Source organism: Fundulus heteroclitus, unplaced genomic scaffold (genome assembly GCF_011125445.2).
Source record: "Fundulus heteroclitus isolate FHET01 unplaced genomic scaffold, MU-UCD_Fhet_4.1 scaffold_47, whole genome shotgun sequence".
NCBI classification, from domain to species: Eukaryota; Metazoa; Chordata; class Actinopteri; order Cyprinodontiformes; family Fundulidae; genus Fundulus; species Fundulus heteroclitus.
Genome location: NW_023396890.1, coordinates 116,933 through 141,155, shown reverse-complemented (window position 1 = coordinate 141,155; position 24,223 = coordinate 116,933). Strand labels below are relative to the sequence as shown.

The 24,223-nt window shown below is 41.6% G+C and overlaps 2 protein-coding genes and 1 long non-coding RNA gene across 3 annotated transcripts in view; 1 reads left to right on the top strand and 2 right to left on the bottom strand.

Moving 5' to 3' along the window:
* The window catches only part of si:ch73-103b11.2 (rootletin), a gene marked incomplete in the record, with an annotated part of 107,196 nt that overhangs the window by 12,123 nt on the left and 70,850 nt on the right, over positions 1–24,223 (bottom strand).
* On the top strand, positions 5,283–11,537 carry LOC105926635 (proline rich 35). Its single transcript, XM_036132052.1, has 7 exons — positions 5,283–5,370; positions 5,786–6,681; positions 7,069–7,631; positions 7,709–7,856; positions 7,960–8,327; positions 10,413–10,506; positions 10,585–11,537. The coding sequence occupies exons 2-7, from the start codon at positions 5,854–5,856 to the stop codon at positions 11,326–11,328; spliced, it is 2,745 nt and encodes a 914-aa protein (XP_035987945.1). The 5' UTR covers positions 5,283–5,370; positions 5,786–5,853; the 3' UTR covers positions 11,329–11,537.
* LOC118560723 lies at positions 14,275–16,085 on the bottom strand. The gene is made up of 2 exons (XR_004929553.1): positions 15,815–16,085; positions 14,275–15,198 (listed from the first exon to the last, which is right to left on the bottom strand). It is a non-coding gene; the product is annotated as an uncharacterized LOC118560723 (long non-coding RNA).

Here is a 24,223-nt window from a genome sequence, read left to right as displayed (position 1 = left end):
GCCGCCAGGACCAGACGAGCCACCGGTGGCCTGAGGAGGTCACATGACCACCAGGAAGTTTATCTCCTATTATTCTCATCTTCATCACATAAATAATATAAATAAAACATCAGACATCATGTTTTTATAATTTGTCACGTTACTGTCTTACATCTGGGATTTAACACAAAGTTGTGCATACAGTTATGTGGAATGAAAATAAAATGCTGCTTTTTTTAAGGTTATGCTAATAAAACCTTAAAAGTGTGGCGTGCATTTGCATCCATTTTTTTTAGAACAGACCATAGAGCAGGGGTTTAAACTCATTTTGGTTTAGACTTAGACTTAGACTTAGACTTAGACTTAGACTTTCTTTATTGTCATTTTGTAGCACAGAGTGCATACAGAACGAAATTTTTTTTTTTCATACAGCTCAGAAAGATTGCAGTAACTCTACAGGATACCTTGCAGTGAATTTACAGTACAGGATAAGAAAAATGCAGTGGTAAATCACAGTCAAATACAGGATAACTTTCAATTAACTTTCGGATAAAGTGCAGCAGTGAGCAGTAGGCAGATTGAAATGTAAAAACAATGTAAGCAATGTAAACATTATGCAGTAAGGTGCAGCAGTGATTTAACAATAGACAGTTGCATTGTAAACAGTTTTGCAGTACGTTTCCGGAAAAAGTGCAGCAGCGATATTGAAGGATACATACAAATGTGCAAATTAGCGGGTCGAGTGTGGTACACAGTCCGTTTTTATACTTCAGCAGTTCAACAGTCTGATGGCAGCAGGGAAAAAAGCTTTTGCAGAACCTGGTGGACCTGCAACGGATGCTGCGGAACCTCTTTCCAGAGGGCAGCAGGGAGAATAGTCTATGGTGGGGTGTGAGGGGTCCCTGATGATGTACGGGCTCGAGACACACAGCGCTGCGATGAAATGTCTTTAATGGAGGGAAGAGGAGCCCCGATGATCCCTTCTGCTGTCCTCACGACTCTCCTCACGTTCTTCCAGTCGGAGGCACTGCAGCCTCCACACCCACACAGAGAGACAGCTGGTCAGAATACTCTCTATGGTGCTTCTGTAGAAAGTCGTGAGGATGGGCGGGGGCAGGCGGGCTCTCCTCATCCTTCGCAGAAGTACAGTCGCTTCTGTGCCCTCTTCTTCACACAGTGACATGGGTTTCATAGTCCAGCTGAGGTTGTCCGTGATGTGCACCCCCAGGAACTTGGTGCTGCTGACCACCTCCACAGCTGAGCTGTTGATGAGCAGTGGAGCATGGTGAGGCCGGTTCTTCCTGAAGTCGACGATGATCTCCTTCGTCTTCCTCCACGTTCAGGATCAGGCTGTTGTCTCTGCACCAGTCCACCAGCTGCTCCACCTCCTCTCTGTAGTCCTGGTCGTTGTCGTCTCTGATCAGGCCCACCACCGTTGTGTCGTCCGCAAACTTCACGATGTGATTGGTGGTGAACCTGGGGACGCAGTCGTGTGTCATCAGAGTGAACAGCAGGGGGGCTCAGGACGCAGCCCGAGGGGAGCCCGTGCTGAGGGTGATGACATCAGAGGTGTTCTGTCCGACCCGGACTGATTGAGGTCTGTTGGTTAGGAAGTCCAGCAGCCAGTTGCGAAGGGGTGTGCTGAAGCCCAGATGCTCCAGTTTTCCCACCAGATGCTGTGGGATGATGGTGTTGAACGCTGAACTGAAGTCCAGGAACAGCATCCGCACGTGCGTGTTCTTCTCCTCCAGGTGTGCCAGGCTCAGGTGAAGAGCAGAGGAGATGGCGTCCTCAGTGGAGCGGTTCCGTCGGTAGGCAAACTGGAACGGGTCGAGTGTTGGGGGGAGACTGGAGACAATGTGTTCCTTTCACCAGCCTTTCAAAGCACTTCATCATGATGGGAGTCAGTGCAACAGGCCGGTAGTCGTTGAAACAGGTGACTTGAGGTTTCTTTGGCACCGGAATGATGGAGGCAGACTTGAAGCATGCTGGCACTGTGGCTTGGTCCAGCGAGGTGTTAAAAATGTCTGTGAGGACACCAGCCAGCTGACCTGCACACTCCTTGAGCACCCGCCCAGGTATGTTTTCGGGACCTGGGGCCTTCCGCGGGTTGACTCTCCTCAAGTCTTCAACACGTCGGCAGTGTCAAGGCAGAGGACCTCCTCTTCCTGATGGGGAACAGCTTTCACTGCTGGAGTGCTGTTTAGTGCCTCAAACCTCCCAAAGAAGTTATTTAGTCCATTGAGGAAGTCAGCATCAACTTCACCCACCGGGGGGGAGGGCGTGTTGTATTCAGTGATCGCCCGATGCCTTTCCACATGCTCCTGGTGTTGCTGGCATCGTGGAAAAGCTCCTGGATTTTCTGGCTGTGGTTCCGCTTTGCAAGCCTGATGGCACGGTTCAGGTTGGCTCTCGCTGTCCTCAGAGCCTCCTTGTCACCAGACTTGAAGGCTGAGTTCCGAGCTTTTAGCGCTTGACGGACCCCGCAGTAATCCAGGGTCGTTGGTTGGCTCGGGTGATGATGGTCTTGGTGGTGCTGACGTCCTCAATGCATTTGTTGATGTAGGCTGACACGGTCATGGCGTACTCATCAATGTTGATCTTGTCCTCATAAGTTGCTGCAGCTTTGAACATGTTCCAGTCAGAGCACTCAAAACAGTCCTGGAGCGCCTCCATTGCTCCTTCAGTCCACACCCTCACCTGCCTCGCTGTAGGTTTTGCTCTGATCAGCAGGGGCCTGTATGCAGGAATTAGCATCACAGAAAGGTGTCTGAAGAGCCCAGGTGGGGGCGGGGGGCTGCTCTGAATGCTCCTTTTATGTTTGTGTAAACTAGGTCTAGAGTGTTCTCTCCCCGAGTTGCAAAATCCACGTGTTGGTAAAAATGAGGGAGAACAGTTTTCATATTTGCCTGGTTAAAATCCCCAGCAATGATGAAAACACCCTCTGTGTGTGCAGATTGCAGCTCAGAGATAGTCCGATAGAGAACAGTCATAGCCTCTTTAGTATCAGCGCTGGGAGGGACGTAAAACCGCTGCGATGATAACAACAGTGAACTCTCTAGGCAGATAAAAAGGTCTGCAGCTAATAATCATAAGCTCAATGTCCGGAGAGCAGAGACTTGTGACTAATCTAGCATTTTTACACCAGGTGTTATTGATGTAAACGCAGAGTCCGCCCCCTCGGGTCTTACCGCAGAGTTCTGTCTGCCTGTCGGCGCGGAAAGTAGCTAGCCCCTCCAGGCTAACGGCGTTGTCTGGGATTGATGATGAAAGCCATGTCTCGGTCAGAATGAGAGCGCAGCAGTCCCTGAACTCTCTCTTTGTAGAGAGCTCGAGTTGTAAATGGTCCATTTTGTTGTCCAGTGAGCGAACGTTGGAAAGCCAGATGGATGGTAGCGGCGGTCTGAATGGGTTAGCCTTTAGCCTCGCTGCTAAACCTCCTCGGCACCCGCGCTTCTTCAGCCGGCTACACCGCTTCCGCGTCGCTCTCCTCCGGCGTGAGCTGCTCGTCGAGGCCGCCGCTTCACAGGCCTCCGGGGCTGATCTCCGTAGGACGCCACAGTCACGTAAGCAGACGAGCGTGGTATTTAAAAGTCCAAAAACACAACTTGATCGCAACTCCACAACAGGCGCTCGCGGTCAAGTACTGATCGGCTGGGTAGATGAGTGGTTTCCAGCGAGTTTGGCGGCATTTTTATGCATTTTTATGCAAAAAGTCCGCGAGTTGGTACAGAGCTGTGTTCGGCTGCTGCCGCCAGGGGCGCCGCCGGAAGAGAAGAGGCCGCATTCAGCTTAATCTGATCTCAAGAGGGCCACACGAGTTAACTCATTGCAAGATTAAATAGAACTAATAAATGTGAACATGTCGTTGATTTTCATATTAAATTAATTTCACTTTTACACAATATATATAAATAACCTCACCGTTTTTAAGAAAAGTATGTGCAATTTCAACAATACTTTTACTCAGTTAAACATTTACTTGTGCATCATGCATAAGAACTGATCACAGTGATTATACAATGTTGAAAAACATTTATTCACATTTTTTTGGAACTTAAAAACACTGTCCTACATGACAAAATACATCAAACAGATAAAAATTAAGAAATTTTTTAAATTTTTTACACCTGAAGCTTAATCTGCTAAATAAAACACAGCGCCCCTCGTGGACAATATAGGAACTGCATATTTTCAATTAAAGGAAGTACATATTTTTTTCAATAATTGTTTTATCATTCTCTTCCTTTTTTCTCCTTTCTTTCACCTTTTCTTTTTTTTTCTTCTTGTTCTTCCTTTCCTCTCCTACTTTCCCATTGTAGTGTCCATATCATTTGAGATATTCCCTGCATGAATCATAATAAACTATTCACATTCATAAATCAAGCGGAGCACTATGGCAAAAGCAGTACTGCTCCACTTGTGAAAGTCAAATCTGATGAGCTCTTTCTGGCATTAAGACAACAATTATTATAGCCACATTGCCAAACAGGACACTGGATGAAAAAAATAAATAAATAAATAAATAAAAATTTAATAATGATAATGCATGTAGCCACTGGGCTGGACTAAATTGTTCGGCGGATCAGAAAAAAACAGCTTCTTGTGGCTTTCTTCTTGCAGCCCTAACCTGAAGCTACAACCAACAGTTGCCATGTCTACAGGTATCTCCCACCTGAGCGGCAGATGTTTGCAGCTCCTGCAGAGTTCTGATGGACCTCTTGGCTGCTTCTCTGATAAATACTGTCCATGTCTTGGTCCAGGTTTGCAGTCGTCTCAAACTGACCAACTTTTATGTGAAGAGAGTTTGGTAAATCATGACCGGAGGAACGACGCTGCATCTTATTAAACGTCTTAAAATAAAACAGATTTTATCTCCGCTCCATCAGAACCAGCCTGGTTCTAACAAGCTGCTTGTGGTCCAACTCTAACAGAAGCAGAGAGGACGTGTTGACTGGTCTATCACTTCTCTCTCCACTTCTGCTTTTTTTTTTTCTTTTTTAACACCACCCAGAGCTCTGAGCTTCCTTCTCACACACTCACTAAATACATTTCTTCGGTTCATGAGTGGATTTCGCCTCGGCTTCATTGGGGCTCAGAACCAAAGCTGGCGGCTCCCTCGTGTGGACAAAAGCCAGACAGGCTCCAGCTGCAAAGCTTGATTTCATGAACACGGTGCTCAGAAGGAGAGGCAAAAAGGAGGCAAAACAGAAATCTGGACAAATGCAAACATCCTTAAACAGATAAAGGGCGCGTTGCTGTAAAGGGTAAACGTGTGAAGACGGCAGAAGTTCCCCAGACGTCGTAAAAAGAGGATGTGACATGTTTTCAGAAGTGGCATCAGTCTCTATAAATGAAGGGCAGTCATGCGCTGAACACAGGAGGAGAAGGGTAAGTTTGAATGTTTCATCATTTATGTAGTCTAATTTTTACAATAGTAAAATTTTTAAACATGTTGGATATTTTTTTAGATGCAAAGTTTTGGATTTAACAAAGTTTGTTGTCTTATTTTCTTCCTACTAATCATTTCTGACATCATGGTCTCTGGTGGTTAATGCTAAGCCTAAAAGGAACCACATACTCTGTTCATGCTAAACTATTTCATTTTAACAGTTGTGAAGGCAAACATTAAGCTGTTTAATCCAAGGACATTTGTTATATGGTTCCACTTTGCATTATTCTATTTTTTTTTAAATCTTTTTAATAATTGCTTCAGGTTAATTTCCCACTTCAAGGAAAGCTAACAACTTTAATTGTTCTAATTGTGATTATAAACGTCTAAGAATGGTAATTGTGCTTCTTGCAGAGATAACTTCTAACTTCCTCTTGCCGAAACGGTTCGTCTGCCTTTTAGTTTTGGCGAAGGTTGCAAAGATGGCGCCAGTGGCTCTTCTTCTTCTTCTGCTGCTGCTAAACGTCTCGGCCTGCAGCGGGTTTGGCTTCAGGAGCTGCACTCAGAATTACGGCGATTCAAGATGGATGTGGTGCTTCAACCGAGGGATCGTTAACATTTCTGAAGTGGTCAGGATGTTCCCTGAGAACACAACTTTAATCAACTTGTCCAAAAACGAGATCAGAGCCGTCCCGCCTGGCTCGTTTGCTCACTTCGCGGGACTCAAACATCTGGACCTGAACCAAAACAAGCTGCTTTTTCTGAGAGGTGAGGAGTTCAGAGGCCTTCACCTCATGCAGTTTCTCAACCTCAGCTGTAACCAAATCTCCCACATCCACTCGGACACGTTTAAGGGACTCGTCAGTCTGAACGTCCTTCTCCTCAGCCAAAACAACCTTTCCAGTGTCTCCGGCCTCCTCTTTAATCTCCTCCCTGCCATCCAAGCGGTGGATCTGTCCTTCAACGCGTTAAAGTCCTTCAGCTGTGAAGAATGCGGCGGCTCCTCAACGCTGGAATATCTGAACGTCTCGGTGAACCACATCCAGGAGGTGAACGTCAGCTGCTTTCCTGCCCTGAAGTACATCAAGCTGTCCAACAACTCAGAGCTGGAGCTGCAGCCGGATGTGTTTGAATCAAATCAGCAGCTGAGGACTCTGCTCCTTGTGTCGGTTAAACTAGAAGCTCTGATGGGGCTTTCGCCGCAGACGAAGAGAAATCTCTCCCACGTATCCTTCTCCATGTTAGCCGAGAAGTCTCCGTGGACGATCTGTGACGTGCTCAGAGGAATGGACCACATCTCCAAAGTGCAGGTAGACGGACTTCTCACAATGCATCTATACTTTGCTTTACACTGCAAAAACGGATCTAAAAATAAGTAAAATGTTCTTAAAGTTAATGTATTTGTCCTAGATTTGAGCAGGTAAATAAGATTATCTGCCAATGGAATGAGTATTTTGACCCCTAAAATAAGATAATTAGACATCCTGCACTTGAAATAAGATGATGGAGATGAATTGTTCCTATTTTAAGTGCAAAAATCTTATTCCATTGGCAAATCATCTTATTTACCTGCTCTAATCAAGGACAAATACACTCATTTTAAGAACATTTTACTTATTTCAAGTTCCGTTTTTGCAGTGTAGTGCCTTTTCTTTCAATCTCAAACCATGTTAAGGTGAATTTTTATTTTGTTTCAGGTCGACTTAAAAGGATCTAAGTTACCTCAGAGCAACGTCAGCCTGCTGGACTGTCCCACCCCGACCACGCTGATATTCATGGAGGCTAAATTAGGGAATGTCGCTCGTCTGTCTTCAGGGAGGAGAAGCACCAGTAAACTTTGTCTCACCAACTGTGGATTAAAGCAGATATCCAATTCAACGTTTGAGGGTTTTGCGGCGCTGAAAACACTTTGCCTCGACAAGAACGCTGTTGTGATTGAGCCAGACGCCTTCAGAGGCATGACCACGCTCAGATCTTTAAACTTGGACAGGAACAGAATCCGTGACATCGACCCTCGATGGTTCCTCCCTCTGAAAACTCTCACTCAACTGTCTCTCATGAAAAATGAGATCACCGAGCTGGAACCCAGCGTGTTTCACGCCCTGACCCAACTCGAGCAGCTCTACCTGCAGTTCAACCTGCTAAAATCCCTCAAGAACCGCACCTTCAGTAATCTGTTCAAGCTGCAGAGGCTGAGCCTTAGTTTGAATATTATTTGTTTTATTGAACCGGGAACCTTCCAGGACCTGAAAAACCTAAGGTAGTTATTATGCTCTGCTACATCAACCATCTTTGCTTTCTATTTACTTTATTCTTAGCACCCTTTTAATCCAACAGATTCCTTGACCTGAGTGGGAACCGTCTCAAGAGGGTGACTCCATATATTCTGTCTGGCCTTGACACGCTGGTCCACTTGATTCTGTACAACAACCGCCTCCAGTTCAGATCCTATGAATCCCCCTTTATCCAGCTAACTTCACTGGAGGTGAATGCTATTTTCATGAGCAGAATAAAGTCAATATTCCTCTGAATATCCCTGCTTGTGTTTTCTGATGATTTCCTTTTTTGTTTCCTTTTCTGTTGAAAAGTATCTGGAAATGAGATACCAGGGACCAGGAGGTGGCATTGGTGACATCGGACCAGATTTCTTTAAAGGTTTACAGAAACTGCGATGCATAAACATCGGAAACAGCGTCAAGATGAACATCCATGCCGACGCCTTTGCTCCTCTGACCAGTTTGAAGATCCTGTACATAGATGGAGTGGTTTTAAAGGATATCAACCTGACTGCGGTGCTATTCCCACTAAAAAGCCTTTCAAAACTCATGTTGAACATGGCAGACCTGGACACTCTGCCAGCAAACCTCCTACCTCCGAATAATTCATTGAGAATTCTCCAAGTTTCGTCAAACCACATCCACACGTTAAACAAGGAACTACTGGATAATCTGCCAGGGTAAGCACAACTAAAGGAAAGTTTAGTTCCTTTTTTTTTTAGCAGCTTTAAAGAACCACAAGACACTACTTCGCATTTACAGAACTTCTAGGAACTGTCATGGTTTTGTTGACAATGAAAAGTAGGATCCTCACTGCAAAAACGGATCTAAAAATAAGTAAAATGTTCTTAAAGTTAGTGTATATATCCTTCATTTGATCAGGTAAATAATATTATCTGCCAATGGAATGAGTATTTTGACCCCTAAAATAAGATAATTAGACATCCTGCACTTGAAATGAGATGATGGAGATGAATTGTTCCTATTCTAAGTGCAAAAATCTTATTCCATTGGCAAATCATCTTATTTACCTGCTCAAATCAAGGACAAATACACTAAATTTAAAGAATATTTTACTTATTTCTAGTTCTGTTTTTGCAGTGCTCTTTTATAATTTCTCAGAGTTCTGACCATTCTCCTTGACTGAATATGTAGAATCGAAATTAAAATCACCAGTTTTGTGTAACAACATGATAAAAAAACAAGCTAAAAAAATAAGGACCAAGTACACATCCCTGAGGCACCCCTGTAGTTTGAAGGAGATTGTCTTGCTGCACCGAAACGCTCTCAGCTGTCTTGTCACTGCAAAAATAGAACTAAAAATAAGAAAATATTTCTTGAAATGTGAGTATTTTTCTTTAGTTTGAGCAGGTAAATAAGGTTATTTGCCAATGGAATAAGATTTTTACGCTTAAAATAGGAACAATTCATCTCCATCATCTTATTTCAAGTGCAATATATCGAATTATCTTATTTTAGGCTTAAAAATATTCATTCCATTGGCAGATAATCTTATTTACCTGCTCAGATCAAGGAGAAATACATTAATTTCAAGAAAACTTTACTTATTTTCAGTTCTCTTTTTGCAGTGCAGATGAGGCACAGGAGTCTGACAATGAAACTCATTGTTAGATTTCTGTGCCTCATCTGGGAGTAAGATTTTGGACAGGAATAAAACAGAACTACAGCCTATGGCTTAGCTTCAGAGTGATTCATATATTCTGGTGAAGATTCTCAGTCATCCAGGTTATGGTCATTCCAAAAAAGTTAAAAAAACAAAACAAATGGACTATTTTCCAAAGTTTGAAGACGTTTGGCTGCTTATGCAGAAAGCTTTCTCAATTCCATCTACGTTAAGAGAGAAAAAACAACCTAAACAGAGGAGGAGGACTTAGGTTGCAACTCCTTGAACTAACTTGATTCCTTCCAGTTATCGCCACAATCCTCACCTCCATGCAGGTGATCAAAACATCGCTCTTGTAAGCCAGGCCAATAACGACCCTAACGACTCCCCATTAGTAAGGGGGGGGGGGGGGCTGTTTCAGTTCAATCTACATGCAATCAACTGGTTCCCTTATATAGGAAATTTTTGACCAATCTGTATAATATGATTGATTTTGACTTTGCACTGCAAAAACAGAACTTAAAATAAGTAAAATGTTCTTAAAATATGTGTATCTGTCCTTGATTTGAGCAGGTAAATAAGATGATTTGCCAGTGGAACAAGATTTTTGACCTTAAAATAGGAACAACTCATCTCCATCATCTTATTTCAAGTGCAGGATATCTAATTATCCTATATTAGGGGTCAAAATACTCATTCCATTGGCAAATAATCTTATTTACCTGCTCAAATCAAGGACAGATACACATATTTTAAGAACATTTTACTTATTTTACGTTCTGTTTTTGCAGTGTGGAAAGTGCCTTGAGATGACATGTTTCATGAATTGGCGCTATATAAATAAAATTGAATTGAATTGAATTATGTAAGCCATAACAAGGCCTTTTTGGGCAATAATATAAAGCTCATTTTCGGAAGGCTACAGGCCCATATTTGACTCGCGTCGTCCATGAGCGTTTCCGTCAGGTAAAGGCGTCGGAGTTAAAGACTGTTTACTACTGTGGCATCACTTTTGTGCAGCTGGTTACAGAATCAGTGTAACTTTGAAGACCATCGTCTGTTGTAACCCCTCAGAAAGAAATTGTTTATATTAAAACTGAGTCGCTGACTGTTAACTCTCTGGCTGTTTGTGTGTGTCCAGACTGGTATATTTTGACATTTCACAAAACCCACTAAGCTGCACTTGTGATAACTCTTGGTTCAAGACCTGGGCTACAAACAATGCCAAGACACAGGTAAGACCAGCTGCAGAGATACGTCACGTTTCATCAGGACTCCTGGTTGTTCATTCGTCTGTCCTACTTTTCACCCAGGTGGTCTACCTGTACAACTTGCGGTGTGACAACAACAGGAGTTCGCGCCACCTGTGGCAGTTTGATGACAAGGCCTGCTCCTACGATCAGATTTCTCTGATGCTCTTCATCACCTGTTCCACGACGGACGTGCTGTTGGTGTTTGCGTGTCTGGTTTGGCACACCCAGGGTCCTGCCCTGCGCCTCCTGCTGCTCATGGCCAAAGCAAAGCTCAGAGGGAGGAAGAAGGGCGCGGGGGCTAAATTCCAGTACGACGCCTTCATCTCCTACAACTCCAGGGATGAGGACTGGGTGATGGGACAGCTGGTGCCTAACCTGGAGAGGCCAGCTCCTGGTGCACAGAGGCTCAAACTCTGCCTGCACCACAGAGACTTCCGGCCCGGCGCTGCGGTTCTGGAGAACATCGAGGCGGCGATCTACGGTTCTCGACATACCATCTGCGTGGTCACGCGCTCCTACCTGCAGAGCGACTGGTGCTCCGTGGAGTTTCAGCTGGCCAGTCTGAGGCTCCTGTGCGACGGGAGCGACGTCCTCCTGTTGGTGTTCCTGGAGGAGATCCCCGAGCGCTGCCTGTCCCCGTACACACGGCTGCGCAGGATTGTGCATAAAAAGACCTACCTGCTGTGGCCGGAGAACCCCCAGGAGCAGGAGGCCTTCTGGGTCCGACTGATGGACGCCTTGAGAGACAGAGAAGAGTCGAAGGAGGCGGGAGAAATTGGAGGAGAGCAACGGCTGGCTCCATAAATCGGCTGCAGCAGCTACTTAATCCTTACAAAAGTAGTTTTCTTTTTAAAACTAGTATCAGCAAGGAGCATAAGTGTACATTTTGGGATAGGATGGGTCATTGGAAAATGTAAACACAGGGAGATCCTTTCCAGACAAATATAACCCGGATTTTAATTGATTTTAGGAGCAACGTTACGCTGCGTAAACGAGATATGCTGTAAAAAAAATGTTTTTTACTTTTATTTTAAGGCAAAAACTAAATAATTACTAAGTTTCTTTTATTAACCTTTAGCATTTAATACAGTAAGCATCACTAAAACGTCGGTCGCTGTGTGGATGACATTGAGAATGAGCATCCTAACCTGAACTCTGGTGTTTCCAAAAGATCACATTTCTAAATCCGTCACAAAGCCTCATCAGATCAACTCTCCTGCAGCCTGATTGGGTGGCAGAGGATATAGAAAACTATTTTAGTTCATAACTTCCCACATCTTTCATAAATCCGCTGACTTCATTGCTAATGTCTTCACTGGTTCTGTGAAAAAAAAAAAAAAAGCTAACCGTGAGTCTTCTTCATTCAGTAACAGGGTCCACACTGAAGAGTGTCTCCATCGCAGTCTGGTGGTGCTGAGGATGCTAACAAAAAGTACGGCTTTCAGAGTTTTTTTTACAGTTTTCTGTCAAATAATTTCAGCAGCAGAATATAGTTCAATTGTGTCTTTGAAAACCAAAGGGAATAAATCTGGTTTTGCTTATTAAAAGCAAAGTCAGCCCAAAAGACTGAGGTTTCGTGACCTATAAAAGTTCAAGCTTTGAATTATCGTTATCTGTGCCTTGACCCTGTAAACAAATGGACTTTAGTCAAAGTAAATAACACCTAAACCCGTCAAAGTGATTATATCCATCATGAAAGGACTAGTTCAGGTTGTTTGAAGCGAAAAACATGCAGTAGGCAACTGGTTTGGTGTCTTTAACTGGTTAAAAAAATCCCAATCAGTTGCCATGGAAGCTAACGCTAACGACTAGCCCGAGAGACAACACCAAATTCAAAAAAAGTCCTAAAACAATCTATAAAACCTCATGGTGGTTTATGCAAATGCTGTGATCCTGTCATCAGACCTTCAGCAAACTTTGGGTGGTTATTTACACAGGAAATGGAGACGTTTCACCACCAATGATCTTCCTGTGGGGAATATGTGATAATAGGAGCCTGATTATGCGATAGGAAAGGCAGTATATTAAAAAAAACAAATGTTAATATACTGTTAACTCAAACCTTCATTGGGCTTTTAAATTACAACTGCGTTGCTTTTAGATCAGATATTACTGACCAGACTCGCTGTGTTCTTGGTACGTTTCAGACAGGAAGCTTATTGATGGCACACCGCCTCCAACCTCCATGTTTTTGTTTTAATAATTAAAATGAATGCAATATTTGATCAGCACAAACATGATTGTTTTGTATGATATTGTTTGCATAAAATGCTGCAACATTCCTTGATATTCAAATGGTTTTATGGTGATAGTTGTCATTCAGGCCCATGCTAAATTAGCCGTTAGCTTCAGCCGCTGTGAAAAACTGAGGCGGGTTTAAAAATAAATGAATGTGTCATCAGTGCAAAACCCACATTTACTCCCCCCAAGAAATACAGGCTTTCTAAATCATTCCCTACTAACCCTAATGTGACAGCAGCACCCTCTGCTGTTTGGTATGTATGTACCTACTGTCAGTAGTATGATGAATAATAAACTTCTAGAAAAGTACAAAATTAATGTAACTAAAGTTTATCTTTAATATTAATGCTAGTTACAAGTTGACTGCAAGAGGGAGTCGGGCCAAAAGCCATTTATATTGTTTGGATGCATGGGTGGGGCTGAAATGTTTTCCTTCTTCAAAGGGTGCGCAACAGAAACATTTGGGAACCACTGTCTTAGGGCAACCCCACATAAATCATATTTGTTTATTACCTAGAAACGCATTGGATGCATTAAATTGTAAATAAAATATGAATTTGATCTATTTAATATCAGGGAGGTCCAGGGGTTTCCACGCAGTCTGCTTCTCAGCTTACTCCTGCAGAATGCATCAGGATTCTTGGAGTAATTTCAGACCGAGCTGTATCCTTTTTAAACAGGAAGGAAATGTCAGTTCTCAGTTTTAAAATAAAAGTAGTTCTTTTAACTGGAAGGAAACAGCAGAATAGAGACGGTGTAACAGAGAACCGATGCCCTCTAGATGTTTACAGTAAATTTCCTCATCTGTGGACTTGACGCAGAGAAAGCCTTTGACTCAGATTTTCCTCCAGAAAGTACTGGATAGATTTGGCTTTCAAGGAAATTTTATTTCACTAATTCATCTATTTATGAGTAGCCCAGGGCATGTGTAAAAATCAATGGCTAGATATTTGTTTCTTTTTGAATATGTAAAAGGTACCTGCAGGTCCCAGTTAAAGACACCGTGTTGTGTATTTTTTTTACACATAAAAAAAAAGTTAAATCAAGAAAAGGACTCATTTTGTGTGTAATGTTTTCATCCTTTTCAATAAACAGTGAATGGGGGAAAAACTCCTCCACTGCAAGACTCAAACCATTTTTTTAAACGCTTCATTTATTAGACATTATACATTCAAATAGAAATACAAAATATTCATATATATATATATATTTCACATAGAGCTATTGAGCAAGGTAAAAGTTTAAAACAAAAAAGTCTTCCTTATGGTATATGTACAATGTGTGGTTTGAATACTATACAGTGTGTTTCCATAGCTGCACAGGTTTTAATGGGTGTTTCTATTATTCACTCAGCTGAGGCCCTCCTGGATTAGAGCGGGCTCAGGGACCGGGGCCAAGTGCTTTCAGACTGCTGCGTTACAGTAAAACATTTCCATGTCAACATACAGACAGTAGGATCTGCAAGAAGCAAAGCTTGATCATTTTAAGAGTTTCACACTAAAGCATAAAATATATATATATATAAAGAAAACAAGGCAGCGTGATCATTCTGTGGTTTAAGTTATGCTGCCCAGTCATGCAGGGTTGAGTTTCGCTAGGAGCACATCCTCACACCATGTCAAAATAATAATAATAAAATGACCAAATACAAAGCCAAGTTTTAAGAGCTTTAAAAAAAATGGTAATTAGAAATCAATCATCACAAGAAAACTCCTTTTCACTGAATATGACACGGGTCAGCGTGTTTGGTTGCACTGCAATAACCAATCTGTAGTCACTACACTAATTTCAGCTAAAAAAACAAAAAAACAAGCTTTCTCCAGTAGTCAAGTGGTAAGTGCAATCTGAGAACCTCCGCCCTATTTTACATCTCCATCACACGCAGACACACTCGTCTGGAAAACACCAGCAGAAGCATCACAGAGCCTTTCAGCCGCCACTCCAGCCAGACGTACAGCAGACGCCTCAGCGATTCGCCACCACACACATCCAGTAGTTACGTACAGCTCGACTGGTGCAACAGCAAACACAGTAAAACCATTAGATATAAACACTGTAACAAGAATAAAAACAGCAGATTATTCATACTGCTAATTACATGTTATTCATACTGTGTCGTTTGTGTGTTTTGGCATTTAGGAGAACTGAGGGGAAAAAGTGATGCTGTAATTAATCCCTCTTGAGGTTTTTCCTCATCTCTAATTTGGACAGATTATGAATGTGATATAAAAAAACAACAACATAACAACACCAGGATTTATAATCTGGATGCAAATAATCAAATAATACGACAGCTTGGAAGAATGGCATTTTTTTGGATGAATTTCAGACAGAAGAGGAAATCTGAGATTTTCCACAAATTCAAATCTTCCTGGAGTCTTTAGCCTCAAAAAGCTTCATGCGTTCCTGCACAGTCAGTCCCTCTTTCAGGCTCTGCAGAAACACAAAGTTGATATTTCGGATTATTTTCCTGCCAATACATTTAGACAGAACCGACGGCACTCTTTTCTTAACTCGCAGAATCAGGAGATGCACAGAAAAGGTGAGGATCGCCATGCTAAACAACAGAACGTACTGCAGAACCAAACAAAGGTAAATGAAACACACACGTTGCCAAATACAGCAGCATTTACGTCCACTTTAAACGTATTTTCCCCCATATTTTTTACACGCTAAACCCACAAAATGGTTTGCTTTAGTGGGATTTTATGTGACGGACAAAAACCAAGTAGTTCATAAATGCCAACTCTGCTGCAGTAATGCTAGAATTTCTCCACTGAGGGACGATAAGTGATATTATTTTAATAATAAGAGTTTCTCTCAAACATTTTTACACATAAATGTGAAAGGTGCGACATTATTCAGTCATTATGCTGTAGAACCACCTTTGTGGGCTGTTTTTCTACCAGCTTTTGGTGCTTTGTGGCAGAATATTTTGGTTCTTCACATGAAGAACTGACCATTTTGTCCATTTTTCTTAGCTAAATGCTAAACAGAGAATCCTCGAACGGCTTTTCTCTTTTCACCACCGATTCTCAGTTTGATTTACCTCTGGAAACCCTCCTATTGTAGCTCTTAACAGCTTCCCTGCGTCCCCAGAGCATGATGCTGCCACCACCGTGTTTCACAGTGAGGACGGTGAGTTAAAGCCGATGTATTGTGTTATTTTTCCACCACATAGTGTTTTGCATGTAGGCCAAAAAGTCCCAATTTAGTCTTCCAACACATCTGTTGAGAGCCACCATAGTCCTCCTGCTTCTCTGATCAATGCTCTCCTGGGTCCAGCATGCACTGCAAAAACAGAACGTAAAATAAGTAAAATGTTCTTAAAATATGTGTATTTGTCCTTGATTTGAGCAGGTAAATAAGATTATTTGCCAATGGAATGAGTATTTTGACCCCTAATATAAGATAATTAGACATCCTGCACTTGAAATAAGATGATGGAGATGAGTTGTTCCTATTTTCCTATTCGTTGTTCTTGTGACAATGACAATAAAGTTTTCATTCATTCATTCATTAATTCATTCATTAAGGTCAAAAATCTTGTTCCATTGGTAAATCATCTTATTTACCTGCTCAAATCAAGGACAAATACACATATTTTAAGAACATTTTACTTATTTTAAGTTCTGTTTTTGCAGTGTGTCAGTCCAGGTGGATGTCCAAAAAAAACTGGGGCTAACTACAAATGCATGCCACACTTTTCAGATGTTTTTTTTTTTTTAAGATACAAACATTGCATTAAAAACCGGGCATCGTTTGCCAATATACACTACTTTGTGTTGGTCTGTCACATAAAATACAGGAAAAAATATGCTTCAGGTTTGTGGTTGCAATGTGACAAAACGGGAAAATCCTGCAGGAGCAAAACACCAACATTAAAGGAGCAACATTAAAAAAAAAAAGTGTCTTTTCCCGAAGAAATGACAACTTAAAAGTCGTGCTTTTTTCCTGAAACCTCTCACATTTATAACATCCCTCTGTTAGTTGTGAGTCGAGGGAGGGAAAGAACAGGTGTGAGTGGAGAACAGATAGTTAGGGGGCATGCGTTGGTCTGCATCATGCCATACCTACAGCACATCTTTAGGCAGGGGTTGGAGGGGGAAACCACCCCAGAATGGGAGTGTCAGCTATCCCATGAGACCTCTTCAATGACAGACTGATGGATAAAACAGACACGTGACAAACTCACAGCGGAGAGACGTCATGGTAAGAACATCCTGACCAAGGCCGGGGTCAGAAACATCGTCACAATCAGCTGAAACTCACCTTTGATCTTAGGCCTCTCAACGGCTTGGAGGCGGTTGACTTTTCTTTCTTCATGAAATCTGGGTTACTTTTTGACTTCATGATGTCTAAAACACAAGAGAACCATCACTGACAACGAGTATCGCAGTTATTAAACAACGGTCGTCTCGGACTAGTGAAGAGTCCAGAGTTTACGAGTCATTTCTTTTCCCCAAGTCCAGGTAATGTCTCAAGTTTCTACAGTCTGTAAAACCAAATAAACATTTGGTAATTATCTTTAAAGCTTATAATCTACATAAGCGATGATGTTTTTATCTTTTAAGGCTGATTTATATTGTTTTGAAAAGTAATCCGAAATAAAAGCATGCATTTCTGCACCAAGAAAAACAACAGATTGAATAATAATCTGATTGAATTTGACTTTGTAAAGTGCCTTGAGATGACATGTTTCATGAATTGCCGCTACATAAATAAAATTTAATTGAATTGAATAGAGTGTAAAACCTGTTGAATTACTGCTTTCTGTCTTAGTATTATTAATCACACTAAATCTGGTTCTGAGGATTTTACTGATATCTGGAAACCCTTTTTTTTAAATAATTTTAAAACCTTTGTTCTGAATTCTAAAAACGTTTAAATTTAAGGTACATGTTGCAACATAATGAAATATACAGTTCTTAAACAACGGTCGTCTCGGACTAGAGAAGAGTCCAGATAATGTCTCAAGTTTCTACAGTCTGTAAAACCAAATAAACATTTGGTAATTATCTTTAAAGCTAATAATCTTCATAAGCAATGATGTTTTAAGTGCTGCACCTTATACTGTATTTTAAATTTACTGTAATTTACAAGCTGTATTCTTGCACACGAATGGTTTTTAAAAAATACTCACCTGTACACTGTGACTTCTCCTGCATTGTCTACATTTAAATTGTTTACTTTTAAATCACTGCTGCACCTTATACTGTAATTAAATTTTTTACTGCAATTTACAAGCTGTATGCAACGAAATTTCGTTCTGTAAGCACTCTGTGCATACAAAATAACAAATAAAGTTGTTTAAGTCCAAGTCTTTTTATCTTTTATGGCTGATTTATATTGTTTTCAAAAGTAATCAGAAAATAAAAGCAGGCATTTCTGCACCAAGAAAAACAATAGAGTGTAAAACCTGTTGAATTACTGCTTTCTGTCTTAGTAACGATTAAGTTAATCGATATTTGTCGTAATATTGTCCACTCTATTATTAATCACACTAAATCTGGTTCTGAGGGTTTTACTGATATCTGGCAACCCTCTTCTAAATAATTTTAAAACCTTTGTTCTGAATTCTAAAGAACTTTAAATTTAAGGTACACGTTACAACATAATGAAATATACAGTGTGGTAAATAAATGACTGTTAAACCTCTGAATTAACGAAACAGGCAGTGCTTTTATTTTGATATTCTCAGCAGGAAGTGTCCCTGTAATGTAGCTGCTAGCTTAGCGGCATCCAGTTAGCGAGACATTCGCGTGGTCGCTAATGTGAAGCTACAGCTAACATGAACAGGCCGTTAGGAGGATTAACATTCCATAATAATCCCATAATAATCTACTAATGTTGCTGGCTGATAATTAAGATCGTCTGTTCACGGTAAAACATGCAGCAGCTGCAGTCTGGAGCTCAGACCGGCTTCCTTTCCTTCGTCATTACTGGAGATAAAAACTGACTCAAAGACTCGAATCTTGGAGTCTGAAGTCTATTTTTTGTGAATTAAGTGTAACTAAATCATCATTGCTGGTCAGGACCAACTAAAATGTTTCCAACATCTGCATTTCTGTTAATCTTGTTGCCGGGGGATTAAACGAACCGTATCCAGATGTAACTCCTTCACTAGTCCTCTCCCCCAGAGCTTCTGTGGCCATGAGCAGCTTCTCCTTCAGTTTGCTGATATCACAGTCCGCCTTTGCCTTCACGATGCTCAGCTCCGTGTAGATGTCCTTATATTTGTCCGTGGCGTACTTCTTGTCCTGGTGAAACATCCAACAGGAGTTCAAAACGGAAAAAAAGCTTTAAAGACCAAACGCTACATTGCAAAAACGGATCTAAAAACAAGTAAAATGTTCTCAAAGTTGGTCTATTTGTCCTTGAATTGAGCCAGTAAATAAGATTATCTGCCAATGAAATGAGTATCTTTACCCCTAAAATAAGATAATTAGACATCATGCACTTGAAATAAGATGATGGAGATGAATTGTTCCTATTTTAAGTGGAAAAATCTTATTCCATTGGCAAATAGTCTTATTTACCTGCTCAAAAATCAAGGACAAATACACTAATTTCACGAAAATTTTACTTATTTTTAGTTCTGTTTTTGCAGTGTAAAGTAAATGATTTTGTGCACCCTCAAAGCAGACTGCAGCTCATCCTTCAACGAGTGGATTTCCTGCTTGAGGTACTGAATCTCCGACTCCTTTATCCGTAGCAGCACCTAGAAAATAACAGGAAAGGCCGTTAGCATCTCATCGGTGTGGCTTAGCGAGCGTTTGTGGCTCCGCCTACCTCTAGTTCATACACGTCTTTGCCGTGCGTAAGCGGCGAGAGAGCCGTTTCTCCGCTGAAACACGAGCGCATGCGCGTGATTTCTGCCGACAGTCTGTTGTTGAGCTCCTGCGGGACGGAAAGCGGCGTTTTAGAATAATTCCTCCTCGTTTGTCCGTATGTGCGGGACGTGAGCCGCTGGCTGACCTGGTTGTGAGCGTTGAGCTCCTGGTTCTCTCGCTGACACTGACGCAGGGCCTGCCTCTCCGCCTCCAACGCCTGGGCCAGGTGAGCGTTCTCCAGACATTTCTGGGAGTACTGCTCGGACAAAACGTCCAGTTCTCTCTGGATGGACTGCAGCTCTTCCCTAAACAACATTCACAGATTTAGCCCAAAGTTCTCTCCTCATGTTTTCTTTTCAAACACAGGAAACCGATGAGCAGAGACCCACAAAACATGAACAAGCTGATGAAAAAGCTCCTCTCTGTAAGCCATAAAGATACTCGTTTTATTTAACATCTCTGAGCTTTTTCCTTTTTTTTAGGAGCAAATATCGTTAAACATGAAAAGTGAAACTAAAAAGTCATAAATTATACACCTCGTGCAGGTTAATCTCGTTACGTTTGTTTCCTTCCACTCAATTTTCCTTTGCTATGCCGTCTGAACTTGCTGGACAAGTCTGCAACATTTCTGCATTTAAAAAGATACTTTTACATTTTTTTCCTAACATACAGGAGAATCTTAATTTTAAATTTTCCTTCGCTGTAAGCAATAATCAAATTGAACGGAAATAAATGCTCGAGATTTATCCCTGAATGGAACTAGGTTGTTCGGTAGAGCGGTAATAATTTAGCACCAGGTACTGCGGCATTATACTATACAGTATTTACTATAAAAAGGTACTTTCCCCTGCGTTAAAATACTACAGAAGCTTTTTTCTGGTAATATCACGACTTTACTCTGGTATAATCACTGTTTTATTCTGGCAATATTATGACTTTAATTAAATAAAAAAAAATTGTCTAAGTGCGGACCGATCCGTGCACTGTTGTTTCGCACAATAATTAATTTATTTGGTGTGGGTTTGGGAGAAAAGAGATTTTGGTTATTTTAATTTCAAACTATTGTGTTTGTTCTCATTGTTCAAACGTAATGCTTTTTATTTATTCACATTGTTCAAAAAGTTTTTTTTTGTGTGCAATAAAAAAAGCCTAGTATGTTTTTTTTATTATTCTTTTTCACTATTCTAAAAGTATTTTGAGGGCAATAAGAAAATGTTAGTGTTTTGAATAGTATTTATATATTATTTTTTTAAAGTTGTGTGTAGAAAAGCTTGTCTTTGTGGTAATTTATTTTATTTTTTTATTAAAATAAACTCAGTAATGGGTTTTTTTTTATTTGAAGAAAAATCGAAACATGTTGGTACCAATACCATAATCTTGGTGTTGTGACGACAACATAAATTGAATTTCTGTGACGCGTAAATTAATTAACGTCTTAATGTAAACCTCTCGCAGCGTTAAACCGGTCCAGATATCATGTAAAAAATAAAACATACTCGTATTGCAGGCGCAGCTCGTCAATATCTGAGTTCAGGCCGCTCAGCTGGGAGCGCTGGTTCTTCTCCAGCTCCTCCTTGTGTGCGTTTTTCATCGCTTCGATAGCTAGATTGAAGAAAATCGTCTCATGTTCAGTTACCGTCCCGTTTTAAACACAAAGGAAGAAGTTTGTGAGAAACTTCTCTTACCAGCAATAGTAGCAGCAGTCTCTTCGGCCAGCAGTCTTTCTCGCTCCTCCAGCAGTTTGGAGATCTCCCTCTGGTGCTGCCGCTGGAGGTCTTCCACCACCTTCTGGTGGGTTTCTTCCATCGCAGCAAAACCACGCTCGCATGTGGCCTAGGGAGAGAAACGTCCGACATTTTACATCTTTAGCAGCTAAATGCATGCAATTCATCACCTGCAATTATTAATCTGTGACTACGCATTAAGTGCAACAATAGTCTACCAGGCTGCATGCAGAAAAAGGAGACAGAAGCCCAGGAAAGATCAGGATCTAAAGCCCAGCTAGGTTAGTAGAGCGAGTTAAAGCAGCAAAACTGTTGTCCAGAAGAGTTAAATTGTGTTACAGAAAGTCTAGTTTATACCATAAATGGGCATGGGAAATGGTATGATTTTTAATACCTACTGATGTTTGGTAAAAAAAAAAAAAAATACTGTTTTATTCCATCGTTCAGTCGATCATCAAGTTTTATTTGTTCAGCTCCGTAAATAAAGATCAAATCCAGGTTTTCCTCTGTTAAAGTTCTCTTTGTTTGGTTTTCAGTCAGATCAAGCTCTTGCAGGTTAAAGAAAGCATAATTTTTAGTGTTAATATCACCATAATGTGGCGTAACAGCCTCTCCTCACGATGCGTACAAGTGCAGCAGAAGCCACTTCACAACACAAACTCGTCAAATTCATCCATTTCTATTCGGATCAATCTACTTCAATCAAATATATACAATTAAGACCCAATTTCTAGTTAAAATAAACAGTCAATTTAATGCCTATTGGTAAAAAGTTATCTCTCTAAGGAAGAAGCCTACCGTGGATCTGGCTTGAGTCTTAAAGCAGATATTTAAGTCAAACAGGCTTTTATTTCTTCCAGAGTCATCATTAACTGACTGGATTTGTAAGAACACCTGAATATATACAGCGGATTAATAAAAATAATACAGAGTAATGATTGTAGAAAAAAAGAACCGGCCTAAGAACGGTACCTTGTGGAACTCCATGACTACGACGCATAGGGCTGGGTATCATCTAGGATTAGCCGATTCGATACAATTTTCGATATAGCTCACCTTGATTTGATTTGACTCCAATATCGATATTTATTACTTTCAAATGCTCAAAGTCATTCAATCAAAAAAACCAGCCAAATATTATATTTACGTTCAATTTATTGAACACTGATATATTAACAGGAAAACAAAGTGCATTTGGTTCAATGCATTTAATGTATCACAGAAACCAAAAACGTGCCCAAACGTCTGATTTTAGGGATGAAGGTTAGGCTGCAATAGCGCCCCCTAGGTGTTGGGAGGTATATCGATATTGAAAGCCAGAATATCGGTTTTAAATCATTTTTAAAAAAAATCGATATTAATCTTTGTATCGATTTTTATGCACAGCTCTAACGACTGATGTGCGTTATTATCAGCAACGTAAAAATAAACTGCAGCACATTAATTCATGTTCAGCCGGGAGATTCCAATCAGCTTCCTGAGATGCATTAAAAGAAGATTTTACCCCACTTTGTTCGTATAGTTTAAAACAAAAGTAATTTGACATAAAAAATGTATATTATTTATGAATAACAAACATGCTCATATTTTACAAGAAAGGAAACCATATCATACAAAATATATATATATATATATTTACCATAAAAAAGTTTCTTTCAATACTTTTGTCCTAATAAACACAGATAAGGTGGTTTTATTCTCCTTTGAACTCCTAATCTGGGAGCAAACATTGTCTTTTATCTTCTGATTGGATCAACGTCGCTCTGACTGATTACAAAACAAGGAAATTATAACCATTAGTTTAATTCTGTGTGGTAAAACAATTAAAATTTTACCATACTTGTACAGCTGAATTGACTGATTAAAGTTTAAAAACGTGAAAAAAAATCAAACCATTTCCCAGTAACAGACTAAAACAAATCTCACTAAAAACATTTAATTTAGTAGGATGTAAGGAAAGAGGAGAAACCTTAAGACTGTCAAAGTCTCTCTGGTATTTCTCTCTCAGGCCGGCCACATCTCCCTCCAGGTGCTTGTTCTCCAGCTCGTCCTTCATGCTATTCATCTGAGTCTCCAGCTCCTGGATCCGCTCCCTCAGAACCGTCATGGAGTCCACCTCCGACACGCTTCGTGCATCCTCCGCCCTCGTCCCCTGCTCTTCCTCCTCCATCCGCGTCTCCTCGTCTTCAGGGCGTTCCCTGGCACCCTGAACGCTCTCCGCATACTGGCAACGCAACTTATCCAGCTCCTCTTCGTGAACGTGCTGCAGCTCGACGATCCGGTCCTCAAACTCCTCCTGCAGCCTCCTGACGTGGCTGCCGTGACGCTCCTCCATGCCGTCTACGTCTGCCAGGAGGACCTCCAGCTTTCGCCGGCAGTCGGCCGCCGTCTCCATGAGGGCCAGCTCCGTGGAGGCGTGCCGCTGCTCCGCGTGGCTCAGCTCGCTTTCACACTTCTCCTGCAGCTCGTCGCTCTCCCGGCGGAAACGCTCCTCCAGGAGGGCCACCTGCTCCGCCTGCAGGCCGAGCTGGTTCACGCGCTCGCTGAGCTCCCCCCTCAGTGCCTCGTTCTCCCTCTGGAGCGACGCCATGGTTCGATTGAAGCTCTCTTGCTCCTTTCGCAGAGAACGCTCGTATTTTTCTTGGATTTCTGCGACTTTGGAGGCGTGCTGCCGCGCCAGAGCTTCCATATTCTCGCCGGTCTGCCGACACGAGCGCATCTCTTGCTCGTGCACGGCCCGTAGCCTGCATGCCACGTAGGTCACCTGGGCCTGTGTGAGGGCTTCACGCATACAGAGAGAGGCACTGGTGAGATCACGGGACGCCCGGCGCCCTAAAACAGCCTGGATCATTTCACACAGCGCCGGGTTGCTTCCGCCGCTCTCTATCTCCTCGGCGAACC

Bases quoted from the DNA above. Each gene is read 5' to 3' on its own strand.
- LOC105926635 (XM_036132052.1), top strand. From the start codon at position 5,854: ATGGCGCCAGTGGCTCTTCTTCTTCTTCTGCTGCTGCTAAACGTCTCG. The intron at 7,632-7,708 runs GTAGTTATTATG...TTAATCCAACAG, and splicing joins CAGGACCTGAAAAACCTAAG to ATTCCTTGACCTGAGTGGGA. The intron at 7,857-7,959 runs GTGAATGCTATT...TCTGTTGAAAAG, and splicing joins TCCAGCTAACTTCACTGGAG to TATCTGGAAATGAGATACCA.